The 14,738-nt window shown below is 39.0% G+C and overlaps 1 protein-coding gene, 1 long non-coding RNA gene and 1 pseudogene across 2 annotated transcripts; all 3 read right to left on the bottom strand.

Moving 5' to 3' along the window:
• Nucleotides 1-1,266: 1,266 nt before the first annotated feature.
• LOC146453197 (melanocortin receptor 4-like) lies at nucleotides 1,267-2,554 on the bottom strand. The gene has a single exon (XM_085096908.1). It carries the CDS (start codon nucleotides 2,538-2,540, stop codon nucleotides 1,590-1,592), a length of 951 nt encoding a protein of 316 aa, XP_084953034.1. The 5' UTR covers nucleotides 2,541-2,554; the 3' UTR covers nucleotides 1,267-1,589.
• Nucleotides 2,555-4,880: 2,326 nt separating this feature from the next.
• Nucleotides 4,881-13,766, bottom strand: LOC146453195 (uncharacterized). Its single transcript, XR_014859550.1, has 4 exons — nucleotides 13,638-13,766; nucleotides 10,944-11,048; nucleotides 9,915-10,098; nucleotides 4,881-5,041 (listed from the first exon to the last, which is right to left on the bottom strand). It is a non-coding gene; the product is annotated as an uncharacterized LOC146453195 (long non-coding RNA).
• Nucleotides 6,639-7,964, bottom strand: LOC146453196 (uncharacterized; annotated as a pseudogene).
• Nucleotides 13,767-14,738: the final 972 nt, after the last annotated feature.

The following is a 14,738-nucleotide window of genomic DNA, read 5'->3' as shown; positions in this document are numbered from 1 at the left end:
CCAACGGCTCGTTAATTTGCGTGGAATATCACCTATTCGAAAGCCCTGTATCGCTTCACATTTTCGGGTTTTAATTCAGTACACTGTATGACAAAAAATTAGCAATTTATATAATGAAATGCCACCTGGCAGTTTTTTGATATGAGAAAAATTAATTATTCATTTTGTTTCCGGAGGGATAAAAATGGTGTTTGTTGTTGTCGTTGCTGTAACAGTTGTTTTCAAGCAGCAAAAAAATATGGCTATGTCTGCCTGTATTGCACAGGTTTGTTCCACCGCGCCCGAAGAGTCCTCCATTTCTGAGTGTTTTGAAAAGAAATTTGAATCAAGTAAACATTAAAACACCCGGAAGACCTTGTCAGCTCGATGTTAATCATAAGTCAATTTTGAGTTCAAAGGACCTTTTACAAAAACCTTGTGGCAAATTAAATGACTTTGACAGCCAAACGAGTCTTGAACAACACGTGTTCCTGAAATACCTTCAAAATGCCAATCAAAATAATAATAATAAAAGTCCTTGCTTACAAGACTTTTTTCAGCTCGATTGCTAACAAAATTTCATGTTTGGCTTTTTTAATGTTTTTAGCTTCTCCTAGTTTGCAAATCGAGCCAGACAGCTATCAGTCGTCTTCGATGTCCCATTGCGCTGTTCAAATTTTCTGTCACCCTTGCAGCTGTTTTTCTTTCCCTTTTATTCCTCAAGATTTCTTTCTAAAATTGCTGTCAAAAGTAGTAATAGTAATATAAAGCTTCTGGAGTTAAACACAGTGTTTTGAAGGCGATTTTCCCTTTCCCATGGAAGTGATCACTTAAGGTGGATTTCCACTGTCGTGTAAATTTTACGTGCGTACAGACATAGATTTAGCTGGCTTTCCGCACGTAAATAAGATAAGAAGCGATGTATGAGCCGCGTGCGTAAACGTAAAAAGTTGAACAGCGCTCAACTTTTTATGTTTACGCAAGCCGTTCATACGTCGCTTCTTGTTTTGTTTACGTATGAAAAACCATTTAAATGTACTTCTGTACGCACGTAAAATTTACGCGACAGTGGAAATCCACCTTTAGACTCGAAAACAACAACTTCGCGACTTATTTTAAGTATTCAAAATTCGTGAGTAAATTTTCAACATTAGGTATTTATTTCAAGTTATTAACCAATCCCTATGAGAATGATCTGCAACAAATATTTAAACAGAAGACCTTAATTGCGGCTGAAAATAAGGGAAAAAATTGTACTATAGAATTAAACATGTACAATGTAGTTTATGCGCAGGCACACGCACGCAAGTTGCATTCATTATCGGATTTTAAAATGCGTTAAGCCAGTTGCCTTTTTGACAGGAAAAGAAAAAAAATGTTTAAAATAGGCAAGGCCAATTGTATTTCGCAATTATGATTTCACTGCACCTTATTACATACATCGTATTATTTGACTAACTTGCAACAAGTTAGTTTTGAATGGCTACTGAACCGACACCTTGGATTGTTAAAGCTGTATCGTGTATTTTATATATATATCCAGCTCTGAGCTATGAGTATAACTACTTGCTGCGTTTGTTTGTTGTAACAACAGTGCAATGATGTCCAGCCTAATTCGACGAACAGCAGAGCTGTTTAACTGTGTCTCTTACTGCTTGTCTTACTTCTGTGATCTTCCACCAATAAAGAATCGGGTTTAGAGACGAGTTTAAGAAAAAGAGAGTCACTGCAGATGACCAAACAATGTCTACGCTCACACCCATCCATCCTTTCATCTTAATAATTATAGCAGAAATAATAAACGGAACATAGCATACAACCATTGCAAGCTGTACCCACGCTATGCTATAGACAGTCTTCTTGTACTGGGTTATGATTAAAGGATTTCCTTTTCTGTTGGGTTGTCCTTGGTGAACATGTTCAACTTGACTTTTATGTCGTCGCAGTCTGAGATAGATCTTCGTGTAAAAGAATACGGAGATGACCACAGAAAGTACGGCAAAAATAACAGCTGTTGTGTAGGCGATGCGAACGCTCCAAAAACAATTCCACAGCCCAACCGAAATACCAATAAGCCAAAAACATGTTATAGCCGTACGAACGCGCCTTAAACTTACCACTTGTCTGTATCTTACGCCCATTTTTAAGGCAATAAACCTGTCCACACTTATGGCCGTCGATGTGAGCACGGATATTCCACACAAAGCGAAAGTTAAAGCTCTGTTTATTTCTCTAACGTAGTGCGTTATGCTCTGGTACACAGTCATCTTAGCGGCGTATACGTCCAGGAGTCTGATGACATAAAGGGGTTGTGAAATAAGACCGACGCAAAGATCAGTGACTGCCAGACATCGAAACAACAGTTTTGTTGGTGGATGAATGGAAGACACTTTATGAAGGGCGACCAGGATGAGAGTATTACCCAGAGATGCGGTGAAGGAAAGAAAAATGTTCAAAGCGGAAAAAAATGCAGCAAGTTCGAAGCTCTGAGAAGCTCTGTTTGCTTGGTCGAACATGTTTGTGTTGTTTGACACGTTTGCATGTCCTGTAAAGTTATCCATTCCTAGGAGTTTTACAAAACGTCCGCGCCAATTGTAGGTGAAAACAAAAGGCTATTACATTCTGCGTTGATGAATATTTTGTACTCGTTTATACTCATATCATTTATTAGTTCACCTGTGAGGCTGTTTATCATACACTACCAATTTTCCCCCGCTCATGTGTACTCATCACAATTCTACATTGACACATGTCTTGCGACATCAATTATATGAAACGCATTGAGTGACATTGATGGCAGTTTGGATTGGAGCGAACCTAGCTAATCTACTTCACAGTCAATAATACTCTTTGTCATTTTTTTTACCATTATTAAGACTTTTAAAAGTAATTTCATATAAAGGGGGCGTCAATGCAGAAGACCTGGGCATGCCGTACACTATGTTTTCCTCTGTCCGTGAGCGGCTGTATCCTGAAAATTGATTGGTTGCGGCAACGGCCTTTATCTTGACCACGGTCACGGTAATCAAGAATGCTAACAAGTCAGCGAAGGACTGAGAGAAGTTGCCGTCTGTCTTAAGCGTTTTGGCCTTGCTTCCATTGGTATTATTGAAATTTTCATGCTAAAAACAATGGATTCCGACGAAAGCTATCGTAGTGAAAGTGAATTTTATTTTCCTGTGTAATAAAGATTGAAACACTGCGCAGTGTAGTTAATTAATGACAATTTAAAGATTATGAAATCGCCGCTGTTAAGAGAGTGTCAACCAACGTTTTGGCAATACTGCCTTCTTCAGGGTAAAAAAACTGATAGTTTTGACAATACTGCCTTCTTCAGGGTAAAAAAAACTGATAGTTTTGACAATGCTGCATTCTTCTGAGTAGTTTTTTACCCTGAAGAGGGCAGCATTGCCAAAACGTTGGTTGAAACCGTTTCTTAAAACACAGCGTCCATTTTAATAATCTTTAAATTCTTATTAATTTTATTACCCACCGTCAAGCAAACAAATACAACGAACACGTAAATTAAAAAATCTTGCCAAGCTTCACCATGACTACAATTTAAATCGGCAAGACAAACCGATGAGTGCCGGATCTCTTGTAGACCTGACCTTGATCGGCAAATTATTTCAAATGCAAAACATAGACCGCACGGCAGACTGATTGTCTACTGATCCTAATGACGGAGGTGGCGAAAAATAAACAAACTGGCTAGAATAACTGAAATATATGAATAACAAATTCAGTTTCCAACACAAATCTTCCTTGGGGTTACAATTACGCCGACTTACAATTTGCGGAAGATAAACTTCGAACGGAAAACTTTCGAACGATTTTTTGGTACATTTTGGGCGTTTGTTTCTGGACATTTGGCCTGAGATGATATACAAGTGTGAAATGACTGTAGGAGTAAACATTTATCAGTTATAGACGGTACTTCCTTTTCCTTCTGCGCATGCATTCTGCCCATCTCGGAATAGCCTGAGAAAAGTTGATTTTTTTTTAGGACGGTGCCTATTAATTTAAAGGTAATTTTGCGCGGTTGATAACTATATGATGACGATTTCGAGTTCTTACTGACACCACTGTAATAGAACACTCTGCCAAGCTGCCTCTGTTTGTTATTGCGCATTTATTTTTTACGTTAGGCTCATCTCGACATTGTACAGGAAACTCTTAGTACAAAGATATTTTTGCGGTAAAAGGATATCTTTGCAAGGGCTTTTGGTGTTTTGCATAATGCACATATTTTTGACGAAAAAGTTGGGACTTTGTAAAAGGATTAATAAATACGTGTTAAAAGATACGTGTTTTACGTGTCACGCATACTTTTTTAAAAGGATAAATTGGTATACGTTCCTCGCTTCATAAAGTCAGAAGAGAAGGTTACCAGAATTGTGAGTGGTTTTAGTGATTTTCTTGTACCTTTCGCAATTGCTGTAGTGAGCTGTACCTGTAAAATATTGTAACGTATATATCTCTCTTTTTTTTTCTTTTTGTAGTTTGACAACGTAAAACAAAAAAACCTAATTGTTATTAAGCTCAGTGTTTGTTCAAAAACAAACACATCAACACAACATCAGGATGATTCCATTCTCTTTTCTTTCCTTTAGGTAGATGTTGACAGTTTACCGAACATTTTAGTGAGCATTTTTCTTTAGAAAAACGGAAAATTGAAGAAAAGATTGCATTGCAGCTCATTGTTGCTCCGGATTGAATTTTCGTTGCCAAGCGGACGAGCAACGGGTAATCCCGAGCGGGCAGGATAGCTCCATCTTGCCCGCTGGGGTAGCCAATCACAGCGCAGGATTTGGGTCATCTTGCTTGTTCGCGGAGCCAGCCATATAATAAATGTCGTTGACGTAGCCCAAGCAAGTTGTTAAGAAAATCACACGGTCTAATCAGTCAATTTTTTTTTCGTTTACGTGCTTTTAATGTCATCCCACTTTAGCTTACACTAGTAAAATCCTTAATTTAATCTTAAACGGTCTTCACAGCTAGTCGTGATTAGTGCCCGATAGCAAACTAATTCCTCTTCATGTTCAGTGCTTTATGACATCACCTGTAAAAGAATGAAAAATTTGGTTGAAGAGCAATGTCAGTCGTTAAAAATTGCCTGATGAGTGTGGTCCGATAACTTCGAACCATACGAAACAGTATTGTCGCAATAAACGATGAAAACACCTGAAGCCTGAACTTCTGTCAAGAATTATACATTGCTCTTCAACCAAACGAATTGAGCGCTCTACGAAACACATTCTACCCAGAATACAAGTATATATATATGTATATATATAGAGAGAAGTTATAAGTAACCACATATATATCTGACTTTCCAAAAGGTGGCTACAGAAATTGAGCACATTTTGAGACTTTCTAGGCTGAAAGAATATGCTAGTCATTAACAAGACTTCAGTTACGATTCATCACAAGAAAGTAAGGCCAGAGAATACTGTGCAAGAGAAAAGAGAGGCTTTTCTTTGCAATTAGACAATTGACACCTGAGTCAAACATGACCTGAATTCGGACAAAACATGTGTATCATTTGGCAATTATTAACGGCGCCAAATCATCTTAAATCTCACCTAAAACCAGGTCTCTTAGCGCTCAAGTCTAGCTTTCTACAGCAGAATCGGCTTCATCGGAGGTAGGACAGCGTTTTAGATTAAATTTTCGTCTTCATTCTAGATTCATCGTGAAACGCGAATGACGCCGATCGAACATCTGGAGAGTGTTTGTTGCGCTCGAGCCGGAAATCCGACGCCAAATCGCACTTCTCGACTAATCGATCACCAGCCTAACAACGCTACAGTTATAAGGGCGAAAAAATAATCGAATAGCTTTTCAAACTCACGCTTTTTGAAGAGAAAATGCTTGCCAACTCTTGCTCGTGTTTTGACCTTATCACTTTATATCCCGGGTGTTGAAATCATCATTTTAAAAGGGGAGGTTTAGCGCTTTGTTTCCCACCACAAAAAGTCTTTAGCTGGGACAAAACTTCCGGAAAATTTCACCTTGCCCGGATAGAAATCATCCTTAAGACCTACTTTTTATAGCCAAAGACTGTCACCTCCTCAAGCAAAGCTCAAAAATATACAACCCTTAGTCCATGCCTGATAGTCTAAAAATGGCAATTTTGACAACAATTTTGTAATCATTTTGCCTGTCACACATGGCCTCTTATTTAAGTCAAAACACTAACAAGGCTTTAAGAAATTATTTCCATCAAGTTGTTGGTACATTCCTTACATTCCAGATGAACCACACCCCTTCAAAGAGCCACACCCATTTCCGCAAGTCCAATAAATGGCATATTGGCAAACACAATATCTCCACTCTGGTTCATAGTGGACAGTTGAAATTTGGCACACATTTGACTGATGACCAGAGCTGTGCAATGAACTAGAATCATCAATTCATCATCAAACACTTTCGAATTACAAACTCGCAAAGAAAGTGAAAAAAAATCACTTAATGTCTTCCGGATAAAATATCAATAAATCAGGCCAGATTGTTCCAAACCAAGTGATCTTAGTTCATTGCACAGCTCTGCTGATACTTAAACTTCTGTGAAAATTTCATTGACTTACTCCAAATACTTTTTGAGATATTGTGCTTCCTGTGCCCAAATTCATCTAAAGTACGGAATTTGAGAAAATTAAAGTTAAAAGCTAAGAAGTCACAAGTCAGTCTCAAAAGGCTCCAGGTTCATAGTGTGGCCCTTCAAGAGCCTCCAAAGTGTCAGTATAGCCTTTCTTCCAGTTTCTTATGTCTCGTCGTCGTTTCTTTGAATGCTCCGTGCTCTTTCTGCGAGCGTGGCGTAGTCTGTCATGGTCAAGTTTTTGGCAGGCATTCTTACAGTGCACTCCTGGGCTGATTCCTAACTCCTGAAGGACCAAAATGATGGAACCTGCACCATCATTGAAGTGTGAAACTGCTAGATTAACAGCCAGTTGAAGTGTGTTCAAGCCTGAATGGGTTTCCTTTGTTGCCCGTTGCCAGATGAGTGCATTGATGGACTCGTTTTGATTTTGAGTGCCTCCATGAAGACAACGTGTGAGGAGGTTTTCGTCACTCAGATCTTCAAAGATGGGATAAATCGCATCAGCAACAGCCCTGGGAAGACTGTGGCTATGCTCATAATCAGAGGTTCCCAGGGCTAAATCCCTTTGGTAGCCACACCAGGAATCCTCACCAGGGGGGCACAGGTCATGGTCAGGATTGTCATCTGTTGACTGTGAATGATGTCAAATAGCCATGACGGCATTTTGCATCTGTTGAATGTCATGGGTGTTGTTTCTGATGGCTCTCCCATAGTACACTTGAAGCTTGTCAATTGTGTTTTTGGTAAGCCGTCCAGTACCACCAATTGATTTGCCATCATCAAGGCGTGTTTGACCCAGCCTTTTTTTCAGTGAGCGAAGGCGCGAGCCCATTCGTTTTTGTACATGGCCAACACATTCCAGCTTGATGACTTACACAGCTTCCTCTACAATAAGTTTGTGGGCCTTGCTATCGCCATCTCCTAAAAATTCAGTATATCGAACTGAGTAATCCTCCACTGAGCGTTGGTAAATTGCTAATAGACCAGTGGCATCCATTGATCCTGATGTACCCAGGTGATTAGCCTCACAGAGATGCTGATGTCCTTCCCACCAGTCCTGGAATTCTTGGCTACCCTCCTTACCCCTCCACACAGTGCATTCTTTGCAGGTCTTTGACATGACTTCCACATCAAGGGCTTTACCAGTGATGGTAGACAGAGCAGTAACCACTCCATAAGAGGATGAATAGCCTCTCTTCCTCCAAGTCCCATCCCCTGAAACTCCAATATCAAAAATTCCATCATCAGCTGGTTCATAAAAGGTCTTCACCTCCTCCACAGCATTTCTCATACTTTTTTCACAAACTACCTGTGCAGCACTCTTCACAGCAGCAACATGGTCTCTGTATGAGTTTTCATTCATTGGCGTGGGCATATTCATCACACCAGTAAACTTCACAAGAGCTTGATGGCCAATACCAATGTTTCATGTAGCCAAAACTATTCTTCGGTTTACCTCAAATGCTTGGCTTCCTTCAATTTTTGACGAAGTATAAAATCTCTCGGAGAATTTACACTTATGGTTTCTGCACTTCAACAGAAGCAGGGAAGCGAAGCCCATTTTGGCACTGTCATCTTCTTCCAACTCGATACGGCCATATTTGCAAGCTGGGCAACGAAATAACTGAAAAACTGAGGAGAGCACGGATATGTCAACCAAACGAAAGCCCTCCGTTCCTTTTAAATCTTCCTCGCTGTCTGATTCTCCTGAAAGTTCATTCAGTTTTCTCACTGAAGCTGGAATATACTTCATTTCAGCGGCATCTGTACTCAAGCGCCGCGTGCACGTGGTTTCATCGGTCTCGGACTCAAGTTCTTCGGCCGATTCTCGTTCAACAGAAGCTTCGTTTTCCACCGTATTTTTCTGCCCAGTATACCTGTTACCTGCGAACCTTCTTTTCTTTTTTCTACCGCTCCTAAATTTCTGCTTTGGAGGCATTTTCTCGAAACGTTTCACAAGGAAAGTTGTCAACAATAATGATTGGAGAGGCGATACACGTTCGAATGCGATTATTTGTTCATGTACGTGTAATGAAGTGTCATCTAACTATTCATCAGGCTCCCTAATTAATGCAAATCGCTCATACGCAACTTTCTCTGGATATGACAGGCTTTTGCTCGAAAAACAACGCGTAAACAACTCTAGTTACCATGGAAACGATCCAAATTGCACAAACCAACTTCAGAAAAAGCTCAAAAATACATTTGTATTGCAAGAGAAATGAAAAAAAACACTTGTTTCTCAATACTACAATGACTAAAGATGCCTACAAGAGAATTTTTAAAAAAGTAACATTTTTGAAGATTTCTGGCCTATTGAGCCGTCTAGCTCAAAAGAGGACTACTGGTAGGAAGCAGATTAGACGAGGAATTAGACAGTGGTTCGGCGTTACAGCAAACGCCGTTCTAAACACGCGCTCAGCTCAATTCATAAATCATGCAAATTACAAAATAGTTGATTCAAAAAAATACTGACTATCCCATCTGTCAAACGCCATCCCCCCTTCCCTCCCCCTCCTGAGGGGCATGCGCTGTACAAAGATAATTTCACGACCAGGAATGGCGAGCTATCGAAAGTCAATGCTGACAATGGAGTGTCATGAACACTAAATATAAATGATTGAGATGCGAATTGCCTATTTGCGATAAATGCTTGGTGTTTAGTCTTCTCTTTCTACTTTTCGCATTAAAATTGCCAAAGAAAGGCCCGACGAACATTGTATTTCGGAATTTCGCTAGCAAGTCCTAGTAATAACTAGCCGCGCAACGAGTAAATAGGGATCTTAAGCAACGTCGACGGCAACGGCAACGATAACATCACCCGAAAATATATCTTTTTTTATTTTTTTTTCGCTACTTTGAGATTATTTCAACTCGATCAACTTATACAGAATTGGCGAACTATCCAGGAACCAAATTGGTAGGAGTGGCGCTCAAGTTAAGAAAGAAAATGAAAAATTTACTGTTGTGCGTTCACGTTGTCCACAAAACCTTGAATGTGGTCATCTCACGTTGCTGTTTTGCAGAGGACGGCAAAGAAATGTACCAAAATGTAAAACGCACGTGCAGAGCGATTGTTTTTCCTCATTAAACCTATTGTTTTGCGGCGTTCTTGTTGCCGTCGTCGTCGTCGTTGGTTAAGCTCCCTAAATTAGCACGAATTCCCGTTTTTCATGAGGTGCAACTTGTGAATTAGGGTCGACGCAGGTTCGACGTTTGCTTCCACGCTGGAATTAAGTCGACTCTTTGTCAAACCTATTTTTAATAAATTCGACGCGACTTAGATTCGATGTTTGCCCTAGGCCTTGGCTGCATATTTTAAATCTGTGACACTTACTTGCCACAGAAATGACAGTGGGGGCACATGGCGCAGAAATAACGTTTGTCATTGCCTTCCCCCAACTCCTCCGTAGCATCTTGCAGATAAGGAAGCTCTTGAGGAAAGTTAGAAGACTTTTCTCCATCAAATAGTTGCACATCAGCATCCTTTCCAAAGTCGTGATTTCGAGCCCGGACTACTCATGTATACCAAAAAAACATGTAGACTGTTTATCAGTATTCTACAAATACAAACTGATCCATCTGATTTCTTTTCACAAATGTCCGTTCCGAAGTTTATAAAGGAGCTGGGCCCTATTTTGCACGTTGTTTAAATTGCGTCGTACGAAGAAATTAAGAGAAAACCATCACCAGAAAGATCATAGACAAAATTAGTAAGTTTACCAAGTTTGGTTATGCTTCATTGCGTAGTCACCAGACTTTTACTTGTCAAAGGTCGCCCAAAATCCACATAAATGTCTCTAATTCTGAGATGGCGTTCCCCAAATCCATACAAAGTCTCTAATTTTTCCGACTTGAAAGCCTCCTACATGTTTGAAATCGAAAGACAGAAACTCTGACTAATTTTAATGCAATCTTTTTTGTGATAGACTCCAATTTCTAATTAAATGAAAATTTAAAAACTTATTCCCAGAGTTCATTTGAATTCCGGAACGGGCAATTACAGTGACTTTATTCCATGCATTGTTCCCTGTGTTAAGTGCTATGCACAATGAAAATTTTATCAGCAACATGGCGCATGTGTTTTAACTCAGAAAACAAATGTTTCATAAAATGTTATTCACTTATAAAGTTAGAGGTTTTGGAAGCAAAATTTACCTTCTAAAATCTAAAGCACTGGATCAAATTGGAGTCTTTCTCTTTTTGACATGAAAACACTTATTCGGAAGACTAAAAAGGGGACGGTTCAGCTTTGAAAGGGGCAGGAGGGGTCGCCCCTGGATCCTCTCTTGCGATTGGTCGTGATCACTGTAGATGAGTCTACTCATCCTTTGCATTTTCTGTATTTTGTAATACCTACCTTTACGATAAGATCGTGCAGTGGTGGACACAATCAGAAAAGCAACAATAACAAGGAAAATGGCCTTCATGGTGAATCGATGAACAGTTGACGATCAACACGAATCTAGAGAGATAAATTTCGAGCCAAATTATGCAACGATTAGGATTAGACTTGGTTTATTAGGACATAATTTATTTTGCTTGAAAATTAAAGTATAACTCATATTTACATTGGTTTTGTTTTCCTAGAAATTATTTAATAAGTATAACTAAAGAATATGCGCAACATCTCTCTGTTCATCGATACTGTGAACAATTATGGGACTTTCTTAGTGTCGTCGAGGTGACTAGATAATTTATCATCGATGTTATCCTTGCATTTTAGGCATGTGTCAGACGTCTTGAGACAAGCTTCAAAAACTACTTGACAATGATCTTGAAATTGAACAGGTGTTTTCTTTCGGTAAAATCATGTCATTGCATTTGAGTTTGTTTGTTTGTTTTTTGTTGTTGTTTTTTTGTTTTTGTTTTTTAAGAACAGGAGATTCAAACAAGAGACGCACTAAAAGGGCGCGTGAGGTGAACTGATGGGTCTGCTCCCAGTTTCAACTGGTTTTACGCTACTATGTCAACTTTGGAGACCTTAACTGTTTGAATATCACAAGCGTTTAAATTAAACCCCCCAAAAAGATCCACATCCTTCTTTTATTTTGTTTAATATTGAAAACCAAAGATCAATGCAGAAAAGTACTGATAGGTTGACCTTGTAACTGAGTGGTAAATATGCACCGAAGAGTTGAGACACAGAGCGCATTATTTCACTCGCCACAATTCCGGATATTCTTACATCAGTTCAGGAATAACCGAATTTGCAGAATATCAGTTCCCAGAAAGAACGTAATTCCGTCAATTCCCCTTTACCTAAAAACCTTCCCAAAAGAAAGCAGCGATTCCTCTTGTTCTAAGCTAAACTGTATTAAATGAGTTCATTCATGTTCTGTTCATTCCAAAAAAAAAACGAATTTGCCCGAAAAAATTAGAAAATAAAGGCAAATTGTGTGTACTCCAATTCCGGAATATTCTGAAAAGAGCACACTTACTCTTAACACGTAATTGGTGGCACGGCTTTAATTAAGCAACTTGAATGGACCTTACAAAGTAATTCTACCCAGAGTGGGTATGACTCAGGGCTTTTGATGCCATGTAATCAAAATCATTCTCAATTGGAAATACGTTCCCTCAGCTCATGTCTACAATACACCGGATAGCTTTTGTACCTGCACCAAAACATATCGGATAGCGCTTTCCTTTACACACAAAACGCCCGGCCGATTTCGGATCGAGTTTTGTACCGGAGCGATGCTGCGCTTCTTTGGTCTTGAAATTGAATCATCACATCATATCGGATAGGTTTTCGTGACATTTTCTTGAGTAGTGTGAACAGAGAATCGAACCAAAATGGAAGTCAACAACAAGGAGCGAGGTTTGGATTCCAGTAGAAAGATGACGGCGGTTTTTGGGCCACTTCTGTTCACAAAAGGTCGGTGTATTTTTTACAACGCCATAATAAAATGCTACCCAGCATAATTTAGACATAGCCTTACTCGTGAATACTTACAAAATACAAATCAAAAGGAGGATTTGGGTGTGACTTCTTAAAGGCGGCTAATATGATTTTAATTATCCAGATTCTCGACATCAGAATGAAACGTTTAGTATAAAAATCGAACCGAAGGGAAACGGCTATAAAACGTGAGCCTAACTAAACCGGCGGTAATCAGTCTTCTTCTTTCGATTCCATAATATGTAAAATTCACTAGCATAAAAGTAACGTGTCTTAACAGAGATTCAACCACATGGACATCCAAACCAATTGGTATTCGATGAGTGGGCGTTGTAAACGGTCAAAGGTGTATCTCAGATATTCCAAACGATTCGGCGTGCAGCAAGTTTCTGAAAAGAGCATTACCACCTCGTGTAAGAACAAGCTACAAGATAAAATACTGGGATTTCCGATTAAGCTTTGTTCTCGCGATTTCTTGGTTAAAGATATTTCGTATTCAGCGACTGAGATTCTCGAAGAGTGCGCTTTCTTCCAGAACTTAAAAGTGATTTCACTAATGGCTGTTTCTTACAAATTTATACATGTACAAGAATTAGACTTTTTTGTTCTCATATCGCACCAATGTGCTTTGATGTCCGCCTTTTTAAAATGACTTTTTATGAGTCAATGCAGAAATTGTTCGGTCATCAAGAGTTTTAATCCGATCCAGCCCTTAGATATCATGCGTTAATGATGAATTGAGTCAATATAGATTCATTTGTTGCTTCGCTTCCCAAAGCTTCTCGGGCGATTTCTTCAAAAGGAAACAAGAACGCTGAAAAATTTTACCGCATGGTACATCACATGGGTAGAACCAGGTAACCTATACGAGGTACGGTCGTCCTTTCAGTCCTCTGACGCTCCGTTCGCATGTGACTTGCTTCCCGTATGTTTTTGTTGAAGATGTTTGAATCACAATAGCGAATGAGCGCTGAAAAGTTACTTTCGATCACACGTTGCCTTACGTGTATTTGACTAAATAACTTCTGCTAGCTATCGCGATAATGCGTTTTTCCCAAACGACGGTGCTCTTCGAAAGATTAACTCTCTAAGGATGAGGGAAGAGAAATATAATTGCAACTCAGCCAACTAGTTCGCAACAGCGCTTACCTTTCACTTGGTGTAGCCTCTTAGTAGTTCTCCAACGTTTAGTTGTTCACTAGTCTCAACTTATCTTTATGAAGGTTTGCTTTATTGCGCCATCGATCCAATCATTTACACGTATCGGTAATTTTATGCATGCATTTTATTGGTTGAAAATAAGCGATAACCATTACCTCAAAAACCTACCGACGATTCGAGAAATGCAGCCGATAAAGGAAAGCGCCCTAATAAACAAATTAAAGTTGTCTTTGAAACCGACAATGCAGACACTGTCTGTCGATAGCTCCATATAAACTTAAAGAAATAAAACACATATAAAACTGTTTCGCAACTGTAAGTATATTGAATTGTGAGCATTGTAAGTATTATTAGTTGCAAATATAACATGTACCGTATATATATATTGTTAGAACAGTAATCATTGTAAGTATTGTAAATAGGGTTTGTATTGTATTTATCATATTATGTGTTATATGTGGTTAATCAAAATTGTTTTACTCAAGAAATAAAAGAAACAGTACTTTGATGGGATGTCTCAACACAAAGTGTGAAATATGGAAGACTCTAAAGCTGTTCTTTAAAAGTTTATATCTCAAAATAAAACGAGATTGTCGACATAAAATGATGTTTGTAGACATAAGAAAATGGCTCCAGTTTAAGTCGTATTTACGAGCATGCACGCTAAGCGGCTGTCAACTTGTTTATAAGATTAATTTCCTTTTAGTTTGAAATACGTTTTAAAGGGGAAAAATAGTCAGATAAAAAACCTTTGCAAATTATCGGCTGGATCTTTGAAACAGCACAGTGGCTACCGTTTCCTAAAATAAAATAATGGTGAATAAAAATACTGTTTTAAAAAGTCCCTGGTTAACCCTGTAAGCTTTCATCTCGTCTCTCGATTCACATCAACTGTAAAGAACTAACGGAACTAACACAACATCCAAACAAAGCTGCAAACGAGGCTACGCATGCATCAATTAGAAAGCGCGAGAAAAGCAATATGCATACATTACAAATATACAAGACGGTCCAATAAAATACATTAAAGGGATCAAACATGGCGCCCAGCGAGAACACTTAAGAGGTTGTCTCCTATGTTTTTCATGC

This window comes from Pavona decussata, unplaced genomic scaffold (assembly GCF_977016875.1).
Source record: "Pavona decussata unplaced genomic scaffold, jaPavDecu1.1 SCAFFOLD_344, whole genome shotgun sequence".
NCBI classification, from domain to species: domain Eukaryota; kingdom Metazoa; phylum Cnidaria; class Anthozoa; order Scleractinia; family Agariciidae; genus Pavona; species Pavona decussata.
Note: the sequence above shows the minus strand (reverse complement) of the source record. Positions and strands in the feature narration are given on the sequence as shown.

Excerpts from the sequence above, each read along its gene's own strand:
- LOC146453197 (XM_085096908.1), bottom strand. The coding sequence starts at position 2,540 with ATGGATAACTTTACAGGACATGCAAACGTGTCAAACAACACAAACATG.